At 39.0% G+C, this 18,180-nt stretch overlaps 1 protein-coding gene across 1 annotated transcript; it reads right to left on the reverse strand.

The window, feature by feature from the left end:
- Nucleotides 1-2,573: 2,573 nt before the first annotated feature.
- LOC104965753 (synaptoporin-like) lies at nucleotides 2,574-17,788 on the reverse strand. The gene is made up of 6 exons (XM_010794764.1): nucleotides 17,724-17,788; nucleotides 17,533-17,598; nucleotides 6,487-6,611; nucleotides 5,875-6,073; nucleotides 5,130-5,321; nucleotides 2,574-4,091 (listed from the first exon to the last, which is right to left on the reverse strand). Exons 1-6 carry the CDS (start codon nucleotides 17,739-17,741, stop codon nucleotides 3,837-3,839), a joined length of 855 nt encoding a protein of 284 aa, XP_010793066.1. The 5' UTR covers nucleotides 17,742-17,788; the 3' UTR covers nucleotides 2,574-3,836.
- Between the last annotated feature and the right edge of the window lie 392 nt (nucleotides 17,789-18,180).

Here is an 18,180-nt window from a genome sequence, read left to right on the forward strand (position 1 = left end):
CTCTTTGCTCACAAACACAGAATTTAACACATTTGTGTACAATATTTGACAGAAATAAGCCTTTTGTGTGCAAAGTAGGGCTGCTCGATCATGGCAAAAACATAATCTCGATTATTTGGGTCAATAATTGATATCACGATTATTAAAAACGATTATCCGTTTACTTTGAAAACATCAATTTATATATAAAAAAAAAGTGTAGTATGTTTTTAACAGTTGATTACCCTGAACTTTAAGTATAATTCAATTGAAAAACCAATGAAAAAAATTATATATATATTTATTTTTTTAAATAAATAATACAAAAAATAATCGTTTTATTTCGATTATGTTGTTTTCATAATCGTTGAAAGCCAAAATCGTAATTGCGATTCAAATACGATTAATCAAGCAGCCCAAGTGCAAAGATAAAGACTTAGATGTTTACCACGGCAACTCATGGAAAAACAATTTCTGTTCAGGGTATTTAAAGTCACCTTCATTCAAATACAGCGCAGATTAAGCTGTTCTGGCTGCTAAAGAGAAGCCCTGCTCTTCATGTGTCCTGGATTCTGTTCCCACAGACGATTCTCACTCGTGACACAGCTTAACCTTGGTACCCAGAAATAACTCTCCTGCAGGATCTGAAGGAGCAAAGGCCCGGCTGTTGGCTCTGCTACGCCCCCCAAACATAACTCAGCATTACTAACACGTGAGGCGATGACAAGCCGCACTAAACGGAGTGGAAGCTCTTCTTGCCGTCCCAGTGTGAATACACCAACAACGATGAACTCGTAAATACAGATCTGTGTAACTGCTGTAAGAAGGCACCGCTGAGATTGAACCATTGGCAGAAGACATGACCTTTAGTCTATAGCAGCACAAGCAAGTGCATGACATCACTAAATGTGTCAAAGCATAAAAATGAGCGCTGCATAATTAATCAAAATGTTATCAAAATCACAATATGGAAAAGTTAACTATTCAGATCAAATTAAGCTCAATATTTGGAAAGATATGTTAAAAAATGTTTATGATTTATTTGTATGAATTTAAAGGTGGGATAGGTAATTTTGGACGAGCCGGAAGAAATCTGACACTTCCTTACAGAGCCCCTCCTCCAACACACACGAACGCGCACATGACCAATGAGGGTGTCACTACCCGATCTGCAGCTCTGCCCGATCTGCAGTGCGCATGTGCGAGGTGGTCCGCCATATTGGAGAACTCCGGACGGCAACCCAAGAAGGACACTTGACACAGTGGCTTTTGGCAAAGCTGAAAAATAAAGAGAGAGAGAGATGAGTTATTGTTATTACAACATGACTTCACTATTATTTAACAGCTCTTTTTATTGGGTTCTTTTATTTGGGGTTAAGTACATTGTCAGAATAAGTGAGAAATGGTTTTAACTTCTGTTAGACAGCTATCATACTGAATAAATATTTACTGTGAATGAATGCAAAAATGTATGGCATATGGCTGTCTAACAGAAGCTAATTCCATTTCTCACTTATTCTGACAATGTACTTAACCCCAAATAAAAGAACCCAATAAAAAGAGTTGTTAAATAATAGTGAAGTCACGTTGTAATAACAATAACTCATCTCTCTCGAGTTTTATTTTTCAGCCTTGCCAAAAGCCATTGTGTCAAGTGTCCTTCTTGGGTTGCCGTCCGGAGTTCTCCAATATGGCGGACCATCTCGCACATGCGCAGTACAGATCGGGCAGGGGGACGGATCGGGTAGTGTACCTACACCCACAGATGTGTTTATATATCCATGCCTACACCGGCTGTGTATTTTCAAATTCTAGCGCACTCGAGCTGGTTTCTCAAAAATTACCTACCCCACCTTTAATTTCCACCACTACATAGACAACAAAAAATATTGGACATTTTCAACATTGTCTACTGGCAATGAAGTGAGAGGTACAAGGTGACCAGAGCAGTGTGGGATCTGACTTTTTGTATGAGACTGATATCTCCTCTAAAGCTGATGCTGAGGACTTCCTGTTGTGAATGGTTCAGTTTCTAAATGAGTGTTGTCGCCCCCTGCTGGTCACTCAGTAGACTGCACAAGGTCCTTGGTTCATTTCAGGTGCTAGATAGGACTGCATGCAGATATGACTGCAGTATGTATCGCAAGGGTGTACATTTGGTTTGAGAAGTGGGGGACACACAAAACTGTCTGTGAATAGAAAATATCGGCAAAGTTCAAACTGTCATTTGACAGACAATCCCTGTTTGTGCGGACACTAAGGCAACAGGTCAAAGGTCAAGTGTTAAATCTACGAGTCCTTGACTAGATCTAATTCTCAGTTGACTGACACTCATACAACTTCTTAACTAATCAGTTAAGTGCTTTGTTCGGCAGATCCGTAAAACCGAGTTTTTCACATCTGCAAAAGCAACGGTGTTAGCCAGAGATGTGTTCATGGGTGTCTTAGAGACAAGTCATTCAACATTAAAGAAGCATTAAAAAAAATATTATTTTTCACAGTTCAATGTTAGTTTTCATACATATCAGAGAATTAAAGAGTTGAGGCATGCAAACAGGTTATTTATGCAAATATGTGCATCTTTAATAGCATGAATGCCTGTAAAATACCCACACTCATAAAGTAATTGTGATTGTCAGAATATAGACCCCTACACATTTATCATGAATGTCAGACTATTATACATACATGAATATTCAATCTGCTTTATTACACTGATTCAAGCCACATGCTTAGGAGGTCAAGAAACAGGGTTGCACATTTCATATTAATGATAACAAACAGCATTATCTTGGAATAAACCATATTAATGCACAGTTGTTTTTTTATTTATACAAATCTGGATTGTTATTTAAAGTCAACAAAAGCTCAGTAGTGGTTATGTACAGATGAGCCCACGATTCGCTGTTATCACTGTGGTATGGATGTGCTTTTTCGCTGGGCTTAAGCGTTTCTCTGGTCATGCTTTAGCGAGGTATAACGTATATGGTTATAGTGTCCCAGTGCTCTGAGGATAGCATAGAAAACAGTCACAGTATCGAGCAGGAGAGGACACTTGTAAACATGAAGTGAGGCAATCTCCCTCTTTAGATTGACAAAATGACAGTGTGGCGTAGTCTGTGAGATGCAATGATAAAGAGGAAACCATGGGAATAGAAACAACATCCTGCAATGGTTGCATACTTTTGTTATATACATCCCTACTTTAAAGTCATTGCTGGTACCTGCAGTCTGACAGGATCAATGTCAGATTTGGGTTGGAATGTATTTGTTTCAAGCAAATATAAGATATACACACGTGCCACTAAATTACTTTCTGAATCTGAATTAGAAATACCCATGATCAAAACATAGTTATACTTAGATAAGAAAAAAAGTAATAGTATAGATCTTAAATAAAATGTCAGTAATAAGTCAGGGCAGTGTGATTGTTGTAAACTTTCAGAGAGATAATGTTTTTGAAATAATTTCACATAGAGCATATTAGCACAGATATAATGCACTGAGTCAACACTGTTTTGCCAACTTGAAGAATGATACGAACACAGAGCACTTTTCCCTTTCACAACAGGGCAAACCACTTAACCACAAAAATACATCCCCCAAGCACAAAGACACCTTCAGTTTTGAAACAACGACAAATACGACATTTAGCAAACAACACCTCTGACAGATAAAGAGTAAAAGACTCTATCCAATCTTTTTTTTTTACAATACCCAACAATTCTTATATACACAATAGGTGACACCCTTAATGCCTTTTTTTCTTAGTTTTTTGACAAACCTACCTCCTCTCTGATCCTCCCCTGATTGCCCTATTTGTAATGCAGAAGTGCCCGCTATAGGAAAAGGCACGGCTACATCTGGTTGGAGAAGGAGGTTGGCCCGCCCACCTGGCTGTACTCAGACGGCTGGTCGTAGTTGCCCTGGGTGTTGTAGCTCCCTGATTGGTCAAATCTTCCCTGGTTGTAGGTCTGCTGCTGGTTAAAGGTGCCCGCCTGTTTCTCTGATGCCCCGTCTGCTAACCTCGAAGCACCCTTGTGCCAACCGGTCTCCTTAAAGACAAACCAGATGTTCCCTGCCCATAGAACGAAGTTGAGGAACCCAAAAACCTGAAGGGGAATAAGACAAAGCAATATTTTTAAAGTTAGAAAATGCTACTTAGTTAAAAAGTTCTTATTTCTACTTATTTTCCTACCAATTTCATTAATCAACAAAACATAGAAACGTCATTCAAATGTGGAAAAAAGGCTCAGGTTCTTTAGTAGTGATTCATTCAAACTCCTCTACTACATGTCTATATTTCCCATTTTAATATATGTATACATGCCACTAAGTGGAGTTGATTGCCAACAAAGATAATTTTGTTTTGTTTAACATGCAATGACAATAAACTCAATATCTTGGATCTTCTTTTCGAAGGTTCTATTCTCTTTTGTATTGCATTGCATTTGATAAAGCATGTCATCATGTTTGGGAGGAACATTAATATTAAAGTAATGTATCTTGTTGAAGCCGAATATCAAATGCAATGCAAATAACAATGAGAAAATTATAATCAAAAATGTTTCCTCTGCTCAGTGTTTTATTTATAGGAAAACCTGCCTGTCATAAAGCATATTCAGGCAGTAGCATATACACCAACAATTCAAATAATACATTTTTGTATCTAAATACATAATCCTGGTACATGTAATCTGTCAATCCCCAAACTCGTGTACATAAGGTTTAATTGCACACTTTCACCCTATCAGGTGATCATGTTTGAACGACAGAGAAACCTTTTTCCGTTTGAACTATTTCCACAGTTTATACAGAAGTTACACCAACTGCCATCAGTTTCAACACTTCAGCCCACTTCTTTATTTTTGTTCCAACACTTTCCTTCAGGATTTCAACATCAACTCAAATCTCCTACTCAATACAAAAATGTTTACTTAAGCGTACATTTCAACTCCTTTCAGTAATTCAACTTCACAGGGCGTACACTTAAAAACGTAAGGTTCAGCATTTCAACGTAAAAGTGTGTAACTGACTTTTCCACTACGACTGTATCAGTATTTCAACTACTTTAATTATTTTCATTGCCTTTTTCTGGTTGATTTATGTATTCATGCGCAGTGTGTGGGTCAAACATCCTGCGAACCTACCACTGAGGTGTTGAGACCCGACCAGCGCGGTCCATGCACAGAGCCGCACTTGTTAGACTGGATTTTGCAGGCAGAGATGAGGAACTGCACCTCATCTGGATCAGTGGCTGTTTTCACATCAGACAGAGCTTTGGCCCAGGCGGAGGAACTGACCAGCCACATGAAGGAGAACACCACTGTCACTACAAAGTCCTGACGGCGAGAAAGAGAGATGAGACAGGGTATAGAACAATTAAACTCAAGAGTAAGATTATACAATGTGAGTAACTGTTAGGACAAATATCACTCGTCACCGGCTTGAGCTTCAATATCAGGATACATGTATTTATTATCCTTGCAAGAATGGAAGTAGTCATCACATACAGAGCTGCATGGGACAAATAGTTCCCCGAATATTGTCCTTCACATGCCTTATATACAAGAGAGGGTGTTACACAGTCACAAGATGGAGGAATACCGGTTTAAAGCAGTATACAATGTTTTGTTCAGATTATAAGGCCTGCGTAAGCAATAAACATGACAGTCATATGCCTATCTCCAAAGAGGCTGAATCATCATGTTAATCGTTGTCATATAGCTATCATATGCAGTGTGTCCTGACGCTCTTCTAGGTAATCATACATCCGGTTACGTACGCAGCTACAGTTGGGCCTTCGTTATCATGTGCTACTCTGATATTGGAAGATTACATTCAGTATTTTCCCAACAGTAACTAACACTAAAACCTAAGATCCACTGTACTCACAATGAGAGGTCCTCGGTTGTTTTCACGGTACATGTTCTGAAAGAAGATGTAGACAATGGTGGCCATGAGGGAATAGAGGAAGGCAAAGACCGCAATGGTGACAAAAAACTCTGCAGACGATGAAAAGTCTCCGATGAGGAACACACGCTCGTTTCTAATGCCTTCACACGCGGGAGCTTCAAAGGACACCTGGTGCAACCTGAAACACACAGAGGGAAGTGCAGTGGTCAAATCCTATTCACTTTACAAATTGGTATCAATAGCACTCTTGTATATGTTTAACCAGGAGGTCCTAGTAAAAGATGACACAGCAATCTATTCATATCTTCCCTGTCTTTAGCTCTTGCATGACATCTTCCGAAATGTATACATTTGACCTTAAAGCATTTGATAAAAGTAGTTATTTGCAGATGAGAACAGTAAGTTAATCATTGTATTTGATTTTATACAGAGTGCAGCTGTAAGGAATTATATATCTAGAGATGCAATGATTATTTCACCGCCAGTAAAAACATTATTTAAGTAAATAAAGTCCCATTGGGGGTCACGTTATCATGCACAGGTTCATACTCATGACGTCAAACTATAAAACAATGAATGAAGACCTCTCACCTGAAAGGATAAGCAAAGTCGATGCCGATGCTGAGGTTGCTTCTGGCCTTCTCCATGCAGTCCACACTGACACGCAGCTGCCCAGAGTAGCCCCCACATGTTGCAAATGCAAAAATGGCAAAAAGCTGCACAAAGAAAGAACAAAAAAGCAGTTGGCAATGGATGAGCAGATTGGACCAACACACTCCTTGGAAAAAACATTATTGTTAAATGATCACACAGCAGGTGTTTTAGTTACTTATACCCTCCTAACAAAATGTCCTTACACAATGAGCCACATAAAACATGAAACTGTCCTTGAATGAATTCCTAGTAACAGACCCAAGTGTCGAATAGTGAGTGTCAGCAGTCCCCCATTTTAAACATTTAGCATCTCAGGCCAATTTAAAACCAGCTGATAGCCTTTTGGCCACATCAGCACATGGACTATAATAGCTGCAGAGAGTGTGTGTGGGCTGAGCTGAATCAGGACAGAGTCCGGGGGTCCAGAGGAAGACATCACTGTTTGTCCTCCTCCTCTGGCACCTGATGATGATTCCAGCAGACTTTTAAGGTTAAAATAAAAAAAAACATTTGACATTATTCGTATTCTTTATTCGTGGACGTGTGTATGAATTGTAATGACTGATACAATACGCATAAGCAATGTATTAGAGAAGGATGACTGAACTCTCATTATCGGGCCACAGTTTTTTCTTTAGGCAGAACAGATACAGTATGAGGGTGCAACAAGCTGAATAAACTTGAGCCGAAATGGCCGTGATACCACTTGAACAGCAGGAAACAGAACTGAATGTTAGTAAGTGCAGGGTAAAGCCATATCTAAGGTAAGAGGATGTAAATCAAACGGATGTGAGGAATGTGATGTTTTCACCTCGAAAGTTTGAACTTCAAATGCATTTTCAATAATGACACATTTATTTGATGTTCTACTCTTGTGTGCAATTTCCCATAGCTATGCTATCATTGGTTAGGGCTTGGTCTACTCTTTAGATAAAGTTCAAGGAAACGGGAATTGATTGGAAAACAGAATTTGACACAACTTTATGTATCAGACTTTTTGAAACAATAATTGAGATCTAGCATTGGGCCAATATCTGCCACATCACATTTTAAGGTAAAAACAATGGTGAAGTCAGATGAGATATGAGACGAAACAAAGGACCAATAAGGACAATTGAATGGTTTACTGAGTGACTGCCAGTACAGACAGCAGGTTCTCAAAGTCTTTCTGTGTCTCCAGTTAAAAGTGGATGACTTGAACCCAAAGTAAGGATCTTCCATTACTATCATCATACATGACCGAGCATGCACATATGATCCGAGACACACACATACCCTCTGCCCTTAATATGCTCTCTCAGCTCAGTTTTCTATACAAGGCTCCAATAGCCTGAAGCCTTCTCACAAGCATAATCACCATAATCAGACCTGATGCCAGGTTAGCTCAAGCCTCCCCTCTCCCATATTACAGGCAGCTGGACTTGAGGCTTGCCAGCAGCTGGAGAAGAGATATCTCTGTAGTTTGAACGCCCTCAGCCTCTGGAGGGCGCCATGTAATAAGCATCAACATTACAAGATCATGCAGCAGCACTGTTTACACTCACTCTGGCAGTAGCTGTGAGCCTGTCATTGAAGAGATGAAGTGTGCATGTTTGTAGCAAGCATGTGTTTGCATTCACAATGTATACATATGTACTTAGTAAAACAAAATTAACTTATTAAATGCCAAAAGTGTGAGGGTTAGGGTTAAGGTACTTCATTGGTGTTACAATCTATCTGACTTATGATCAGTTATGATGCAAATCCACCACTATGCAGATGACATTGCCAAACTTTAAAATGTGTCTGCTCGTGGCCTGAATCAACTGTTTTTTAACAAACACATGTTCTCTTAAATGAACAAAATCAAATATTGAAATATATAAGAAAATACAGTCCCTACTGAGTCTTTATGTGACATATATAAGAGTTAGAAGTTAGAAACATGTCAGTCACAACATTTATAATCAGGTAGTGTATGCCCCCTTGTGGACAAATGCTATAATTTAATTTAATCTATTCATCAAATCTCCATGCAGAGCAGATTTAAGTGCATCGATTTATTTATTTTAACGATTACAACCTCAAAGAGGGATTTAAATCAAAGCACAATTCATACAAAATTATCTTAACAAAAGGGATCAGTGGGTATTATTAAAACTTAACCATATTTGTTCTCTTCACATTGACAGGCAGATAACTTAAAGTGGACCTATCATGCTATATTTGAATAATATATTGTAGGGCCATACCTATATAAGGCATATTTACACTTTTTATTTTTCAAAATACCAAACAGATCATGCATTTTAGCCATTCTTCATTTCGCTCAATGTAACACTGTCTTTTCATGGGCTGATTCTGTGAGAACAGCACCATCTACAGGCCTGGCATATGTACTACAGCGTCTCCAGCGCTTTCGAACGGCAATGTCCGTGGCTGTCTCCTCCTGATTGGTGGAGTTGGCCCAATAGCCGTAGCGCCACTTCTGTGACGTCATAGAAGTGTTCAAATCTGGATCAGTCTGTATCAGATCCGTTGCAGCCCCTTTTTAAGAGATTTGGGTATGGAGGAAAATAGAGAGGGTTGTGTTTTCTGACACTTGGTGAGTTCCCTTGAACACCGGGGACACATATTCATGTATAAAAGACGAACAAAAGTGCATTTTGCATGATCGGTGTTCAAGGGAACTCACCAAGTGTCAGAAAACACAACCCTCTCTATTNTGCAGCCATGCACACACAAACATTGACATGTACTGTTAGTGAATGGAAATACTGAATGAATACACAACACATAACACATGCTTCTACTACATGAACAGAAGCATGTTACATGAAGAAAGATCACCACCGGACTTAAAACAGCTAAGTGCGCCAAAACAAAAAATTAATCATAAAGCGACAGACAGACGGACAGACAGACAGACAGACAGACAGACAGACAGACACACAGACACACAGACACACAGACACACAGACAGCCAGACACACGGACAGACGGACAGACAGACAGGTTGAGATCAACGTTTACATTGACTTGAATCAAAACGCAGGCAAATGTCAAAATTAGACAAAAAGACAACAGGCAGAGAATCATCAACCTATGGATCAGGCAGGTATGGGTTCATGTGGCTAGAAAACACAACGCATCATTGACAATCTGGCCAGGAAATCAGTGGAAAACGGCTTGATGTGCAGGGTTGCCAATGGGGTAACAGGTAAGCAGACATGAACTTATTTACAGAACATTAACACAAAAAAATGCTTTTGATAGCAGCTATTTAGAACTTACAAAAACAGGAAAAGGATCCTAAAACCATCCTGTTAACTTTAGCTTTAAGCTAATGGTGATTGCATTTACAATACCACATCCCGTTAGTGCAGATACTTTCTGTTGTTACTTTCAATTGATTCAGGTCGAATTTAAGTTCATCTGGAAATCTTTTGGAGCTCAACATGACCGAGTCAGATCCCTCCAAAATGAGAAAATTATCAAAACGAATACGTCCTTCTCGAATATCCTAAAATCCAAAAGATTGTCCTGCCTGCATGCTTTTCTGCTCCCTGAAGAACACACTCCATACAGATGGTTTGTGTGGTTTTTAAGTGGAGTTTAATTTTAAATGATAGCATAAGATAAGCAATTTGAAAGGGATGTTTAATCTTTCTGTCTTCATAAAGAGTGTCCTAGATATTTCCCCCTCAGTGTTTTTCTCCTCGCAAACGCAGCCACTCGACATTGTAACAATTCCTATCCACTTGAATATAGCAGGTGGACCATGTGTGTGTGGCCATTTTTGTCCCGTTTGCGAAAAAGTCAAGTGCAGATCATCAGAGAACGCACCTTTTAGTTTGTCTGCCACTTGACGGGATCCTCACCTCCAAGCCTCCTCCGCTTTCTCCTCTTGTTCAATCAGCTGAATGATGTGTTTACTTTACAGTCGAATGTTCGTAATCATACGGAGTCACCATTCCTTAAATCCTCAGTCTTTCCCTTCACTTTCCCCTGTTTTACAATGGAGGGCTGTTTGTATTAAACCAAGTCTGATTTCTGCTGGTAAAGCCCTGAAGCCTGAGGATCTGTTTCATAATCCGCAGGCAGCCTCCGCTCTTCCACAGCTGTCATTCATATCTTTATTCATGCCTCCAACCCTCACTACAAAAACTTGAAATCTTGCCAAGTATATTTGTCTAATATCTAGTCAGAATATCTTTACACCTGATATAAGAAACAATAACTTCAGAAGTAACACTGCAGTGAGATATCGGGTCTTGTTTTTAGACAATGCATCATCTTGTTAAGTCAAACAATCTTATTTTGAGTTGTATCTCAGATGAAACAAATATTTGTTTACACATTTATTAGAAAATCACCAACTAACATCAGAAAACAGAAAACTTTTGAGTATTTGCGGCTTATATTGTAACACAACATTTCCTGATTCGGGTCAAATATAGTTCAAAATTAGTTCTCCCAGCTAATTATAAGATCGGATTGATCTAAATATCCCTTCTTATTTCAAGTTCTCTTACCAAGCAAATGTTCACTTGTTCTATTGGCAGATTTTTTTACTTATTTAAAGTGAAATCACCCTGTTTTTATTATTGTTTATCTTGTTTTTGGAAAAGTATTTTTTCCAGTGCTGCTGAGAAACATTTACATCTCCTCAGACAGAAACCATGCAACCTTATCCACCCACCTGAATTAAAATATAACAAGGTGTATTCATTAAACCTTACATTGGTCTGAAAGCAAATTCTGATATTCACACATTGTGATCGTCAACGCCATGTAGGTCAGTGGAGAAGGGGGCAAACAGGGAGATGTTTCAGAGCTTGTGTTTTGCACTGCATTCAGTTTTCATTCCTGTACCCTGGCTTCTCTTTGTCTCTGTCTCTCTCTCCCTCCGTCTATCTCTTGTTCCCTGAGGAGCCCAGCTGGGAGAGGCAGATAAACACACGGGGCGCGGGGCTTAGCACCCACCCTCCTTTCACAATGCCACGCTCTCCTGTTCAAAGGCCCCAGCCAGAAATGAGAGGGGCTAAACCCGAGCCGAAAATCACAGGGAGAGGAGGCAGCTGCCGCAGAGAGCCGCAGAGTATGAAGACGTACAGAGAGAAGGAGAGATGTTTATCTGGGGGTGTTTGTGAAAATTAGGGGGGAGTATTTATTCTCTCGCTTCTTCTGTCACTTTTTTTCCGCCATTTGTTTGCTCAGATAAGCCACAGTCTGCATNGCTTCTGTTCATGTAGTAGAAGCATGTGTTATGTGTTGTGTATTCATTCAGTATTTCCATTCACTAACAGTACATGTCAATGTTTGTGTGTGCATGGCTGCATGTGTGTTACATAGTGTGTAATCTCTCTGCGCATGTGTGCATTAATCTATATGTTTAAGGGCCTGGATGTGAGCCTGTAATGTGTGTAGCCTATGTATGCGAATAGTGCAAAAATAACTCACTTCCTCCACTCAGCCAGAAGCATTAGCCACAGTTCTCAAACACACGCACGCACGCACGCACGCACGCACGCACGCACGTGCGCGCGCGCACACACACACACACACACACACACACACACACACACACACACACACACATACACACACACGCACAACACACACAGTCTTACTCTCAGTGCTAGTGTGAAAACATGAGCAATTTTACAACGCCAGTGTTGAGTCCCAAAAACAAAGAACAAATTGAGATTCGGATTGTGGACAGTGCAGACAAAAGCACATTTAAATGGAACTCTGACATCAGAGTAATGAAGGGTTGTCAACCTAACTGAAGCGCTGTTGATGGGGCAAAAATACTTCTACAGATGTGCTTTTTCCGATGATTTGGATAATGGCTCTTTGTGTGAAATCCAAACTACTTACAGTGACACAAAGACGTGACAAACACAAGCCTTCATGTGAAAGCTGCCTGGTCTTTGCTTCAGTAGCAGCTCCACAGAACACAAATCAGTAGCTCATTTAGCGGCAGCTAATCCCTTCCTGCACGGGGAGCGCTTTGTGCCCTGCATAGCCCAGATTCATCTCTCCCACTATCTCTCTGCTCCCTCCCTCTGTAAGCTTCACTGACCATCACAGAAAATCTCCATTTTATATTTGCAACAGTGTCCCTTCTTGGTGCTCCTTTTCTCTCCATAGGGTTTCACCGGCTACTAAGCCCTGTGACCCAGCTGGATCCCGAGTCATGTGCCCTGGGACAGTCACTGCACTTATTAAGCTGGGGACACCCATCAGAAATATAATGCCACCCTACTGTGTTTGTGTTTTTGTATGGTGTTACATTAAAGATGATCCAAAATCATCTCCGTCCTTATGTTTCACTTTTAGAAGGTAAATTAAAGAGCCAGATTAAGGACTTTGACTTTACAGAAACGCCCTATTTTAAGTATTGAGTTAGAAATTGAGAAAGGGACAAAGATATGATTTTTACCAATATGTTTTACAGAAGAAAACCTTATCTCAGGTTAGTAAATCCTAAATACTCAATTAGGTATACTTTTATTTACTTTCATTCTATTAAATCTCCAAGCAATATATTTTAGATTTGATAGGAAAACAGTAAATATACATTTATATATGACATAAATTAAAATGTTGTTTATTTTAATTGATTTGGAAATGTTAGCATGTAGACCATACTGTGTAATTAAGGCCATATCTAATTTATGGAGTTTCAGGCATGATAAAAAAAAAAGTATTATATTGCTATTTATGAAATTGTACCTTTTTAACCATTCAAGGTACAATTTCAGTTATTGTTTAATACAATTAAGTATATAATCAATTCTCTTCAAAATGCATGTACAAATAATAAATGTATTTCTAATTACATTTTAATTCAGCAAATAGAAAATATAGTTTTGAGTTGTTTTTGTCCCTAATATTATTTCCTCGTCTGGAATAATCTCAGTTATAACAATAGTCAAATGAATACAGTGTGTCTTTCCTGTTTCTTCAGGCTCTTGTCCTCGTACACACTCTCTTGCCACCTGTGCTCTTCCATGTACTGTGTTGGTGTGTGTTGTTTGAGAAGACACATCCACCTACAGGAGAAGACAGGCCAACCTTTCTCTGCCTGAGTCACAGATGGCGGACCATGGTCTCCGGCTTGACGGGAACACGGAGGTCCTGCTCTGAGCTTAAAGTCAATAAAGGCTGCGTCACATCCAGGAGCTCCACGACTAACACAACCCTCAACCCCATTATAAGATCACATCATAAGTTAAATGTAGCTCAGATATGACTAGAGAGGGGGAAATGATGACTTGTTGCTGGCTCTGAAAGATGGACCACTAAACCATTTGAGAAATTGTTTTTTTTCAACCAAACATTTAATTAACTGTGCCTTACAGTTAATATATTCAATAGGACTGATTCAAACCAGCATTTTGGGGTTTTGGTTACTTGTGGGAACATTAAGATATTTCATCTTCGACACTCACCACCTGACCTGACATATTAAGGTCCAATACTCATTTCCCTCTGAGGTACCAACTCTTAAAATATATATACAGTATGACTCTTTGGAGCTTAATCTTCAACGGCTAGTTGCTAATTTTGATAAACTGCTGTATTTTAGTTTTTTTTGCTGACATGTGACCAAAACAACACGCAGAAAAACGCTAAAATTAGAGGCAGAGGGTAATTCCCTGTGGGGTATGTCACAATGTGCGACTCATTTTTCATAAAATGTAAGAATTGGATCCATTGTTAATAATCAGCTTTGAAAGCCTTAGCTTTAGTAGAATTAAAATTGTACTTTGTATCATTAGACATCAAATATTAAAAGATTAGAGACATTAGAAGATACCAGACTTTCTTAGATTATATTGACTGAATGATATGGGTTTTGGTAGATGTCACCAAAGTTTCACATGTGTGACAGTTATTAAGGAAGGTGTGCAAAAGTCTCATTGTTGCTCTAATTCTCATTGTCAAAGTGAGTGATTTTAGAGCTGGAAACCAGATCTTTGACCTGGCAAGTCCCTTGTGATATCTGTCATCCCCCTTTCATCACTTGTTTTCCTCTCGTGTGTGGGCTTATGATCCCGCACAAACGTTTATCATGAATATTGTGCCACAATCTGTCACAGCCTGTAACACATTACCAAGGTGAAAGGTCAATAAAGAAATAACACAAAATGTGATGGAGGAAAGAGAGAGAAACAACGAGAAGGTGAGGAAAATAACTTTTTACACATTTTTTACAAAGAAACCGAGCATCTTATTTTGCCAATCCTGCTGAAAACAAAATCTGTTTAATTGTATTGTATTCATGTAAGGCTTTGTTGTATATCCAGGACTGCAGAGAAATGCTGACCTATCTCATTCAGGCTCACAACGGCAATAACTAGTATTAATTTGTTCTAGTGATCCACTCCCAATCTGTAATTCATCATCAATACAAATTCAGTCTGCATTAATCAGAGTAGGATGTCGATGGTATGCCTTCTTCAGACAAACCTAATAATAGGTATTTCATATTAATTAGAACAATCACCAACATACTATGCATGACAGCTTTGACTCCCAGATAATTTGCAAAGGATATGTTTAGTTCTGGGATGTAATGAAGCAAGCAAACTAGGGCTGCTCGATTATGGCAAAAATCATAATCTCGATTATTTGGGTCAATAATTGATATCACGATTATTAAAAAAATTATCCATTTACTTTGAAAACATCCATTTATTGAAAAAAGAAATGTGAACAGTATGTTTTTAACAGTTGATTACCCTTAACTTTAAGTATAATTCAACTGAAAAACCAATAAAACATTTTTTTTATTTCCATTATGTTGTTTTCATAATCGTTGCAAGCCAAAATCGTAATTGCGATTAAAATGCGATTAATTGAGCAGCCCTAATGCAAACTATACACATTTATTATCAGTTTGACTACCCTTTGTTTCTAACTAAGATTCATGAAAAATGTCAAGAAACACATGTTCTGTAAGTTTTCAGCGTTAGAGTTCTGTTAGTTCATTGTTTTGTGTTTTTTGTGTTTTTATTTGTGGCCTTGCATTTTATTTTGATGTTGACTCTGTCTTCTCTTTTCAGGTGTCTACACTTCCTGTCGTTGTGTGTCACCTGCCAGCTTGATTGTGGTCTCCTGCTCATGATTGTTTTCACCTGTGCCCCATTAACCGTTGTGTGTATATGTAGCCCTGTTCTCCTTTTGTCGGTTCGTCTTGTCTCTATACCAAGTCCATGTCTGTACACCCTCGTGTAAAACTTGAGCATACTAGTCAAACCTAGTGAACTATTGAGTATCCTAGAAACCTTTTTCTTTGTAAACTATTTTTGTACTATTAGTTGAACCTAGTGAACTTTTGAGTGTCCTAGTTGATCCTAAAAGCTTTTTGTATATTAAAAGGTATTTTTTGAAATCAAGAAAGAATCGTGCATCTGAGTCTTTGTGAGTCCTTCGTGTCATGTTCTAGCTAAAGAGAGCGAGTCCTTGATCTTTTCATTTACAAACATTTAGAAATGGGGTAAAATAACCATCATAATTCCCCAGGGACCAACATAAAGTCATAAAGTATCCATCGAAACCCAAAGATATTCACTTACTGTAACAACGATGCAAAACTGAGAAAAGCAGCACATTGGAAGCTGAAACTAATAGGTTTAACATTTTTAAATAGATTAATTGTTGGTGATACATTTTCTTTCATTCAACCAATTGATTAATCCACTAGAATTATTTAGAATACTTTATATCTGTCAATTGTGTGCTGCTACTTTTATTAAAGTCTACATTTTTGATTCCTTGTTCCCCATACACCTCTTAATGGTATACTATGAAAACAAACCAACATGTTTTCATAGATAATAAGTGTTATATACGATATTGCTACCTATCCTATTTGTTTGTGGTAAAGTGGTGAACAGTAAAGTAGTGAGGATGGCATCACAGGACAGTGGGTCAGTCCTGGGTTTCGAATGAGAGGAGGACCCTTACATTAGACTCATGACGACTCATTCTTTGTGACTCATCAATCATTAGCCGGAGTTTTGCTGCATTTCAGGAAGATGCTGAGTTTATACAACTTGTAAAAGTGCCCCGTGTGAGATAATAGAACAGCCATGATGATGCACCGGTGCATACAATAAAGGCATGTATATAATTTGCATCATGTGCTCAATCAACTGTACGATGTTGTTCCCTTTCTCCTCCCATCTTTCTCTCTCTCGCACACACATGAAAACACACACACACACACGCAGTGAATGGTTTGGGCACATCTCAAAGGACAGCTTCTGCATGACTTGGTCCATGGTGGAGAGGAGGGGACCTTACAGCTGTTTTGGAGCGGAATATGCCATCCACTGACAGTGTGCCACACAGGCCAAGAGCCACACACACACACACACACACACACACACACACACACAGTCACACACAGTCTACACATCATATATGTGCACTAGCTGAATACCCTCATGGTTACAGTAATTTCTCTAAACTCACATCAAAGAAAATCACTTATCTCTTATTTGCCTTAAGGCTTCTCTGCACTGTACACTAAACATGGGAGAATACACTCAGACAGAAAGAGGTATACAGCTTTGATTCACTGAGAGCTAGGACACCCCGTACATATTGACTCTTGTTATATCATTCCACTTGGGCTAAAATTAAGCATTTTTGGTGGACAAGCGCAAAACGCGAAGGGTTGGCATAACACATCCAAACGACGCATCATTAAAAAGCTATGGCGGTTTCCCCTGGGGTGTAGGTCTGACGGAGCTAGAAATCCGTACATACACTTGAGCCATTTAGTCATGGTAAAAAGAAAAAAAGCCGAGATGATTGCGGGTAAACGATAATATAAAGGCACCTAAAAGCCAACAGATGCGATAAAGTTGAAGTTGCAGCAAAGAGATATGAAGGAATTGAAGTCAAAAGCAGATAGTAATAACATCATCGCTTACGGACATGTATCACACTTAGTTATTTCATGCAATAACCATCAAAACTCACCCATTCCAAAACACGGATAAATCCCAGAGGTAATTTCAGCACATGAAACTTGCCCGCAGATGCAAGCTGCATGGGGACACAGGATAAAATGGTAATTTCTGTCACCAATTAACAACACATTGGCCAATTTAGCCCACCATCAAACACATCTCTGCGCCAAAAGCAGTCTTGCAATTTGCAGATTTACTCACCTGATTGGCGGTATCCATTTCAACAGAAGGCTTCTTTTGTTCTTACTTGTTTGATTGGATGTAAATAATGTAAAACCTCAAGCCAAGACCCAATTGATGCGTCTCCCGCGCGTAAAGTCAGGGGCTTTCGGCTCTGATTCCGAGACCAACCGGAAAAGCCCGAGTCTTCTGCGGATTTTTTATGGGGGGTGTTGTTTAGCATAGACAGGCGGGGAATGGTCTCCCCAAAGAGGAGTGACGCCTTAATTTTTTGTTATTGGAGGGAACTCATTTGTTATTTTATAAATCTGGGTCGTTATTCTTGTCTGTTATTTCAGATGCACACTCATTGCTCAAAAGAAAAAGCTAATTCAGATGAAATGCACTGCACTCTAATATGTCTCGGTAATACAATAATTTGAATTGCATTTTTTTTATTTTGGATTGAAGATAAATAAATGTTCATTGAATCTGAATC

Source organism: Notothenia coriiceps, unplaced genomic scaffold (assembly GCF_000735185.1).
Source record: "Notothenia coriiceps isolate Sejong01 unplaced genomic scaffold, NC01 NC01_scaffold00037246, whole genome shotgun sequence".
In the NCBI taxonomy this organism is placed as follows: domain Eukaryota; kingdom Metazoa; phylum Chordata; class Actinopteri; order Perciformes; family Nototheniidae; genus Notothenia; species Notothenia coriiceps.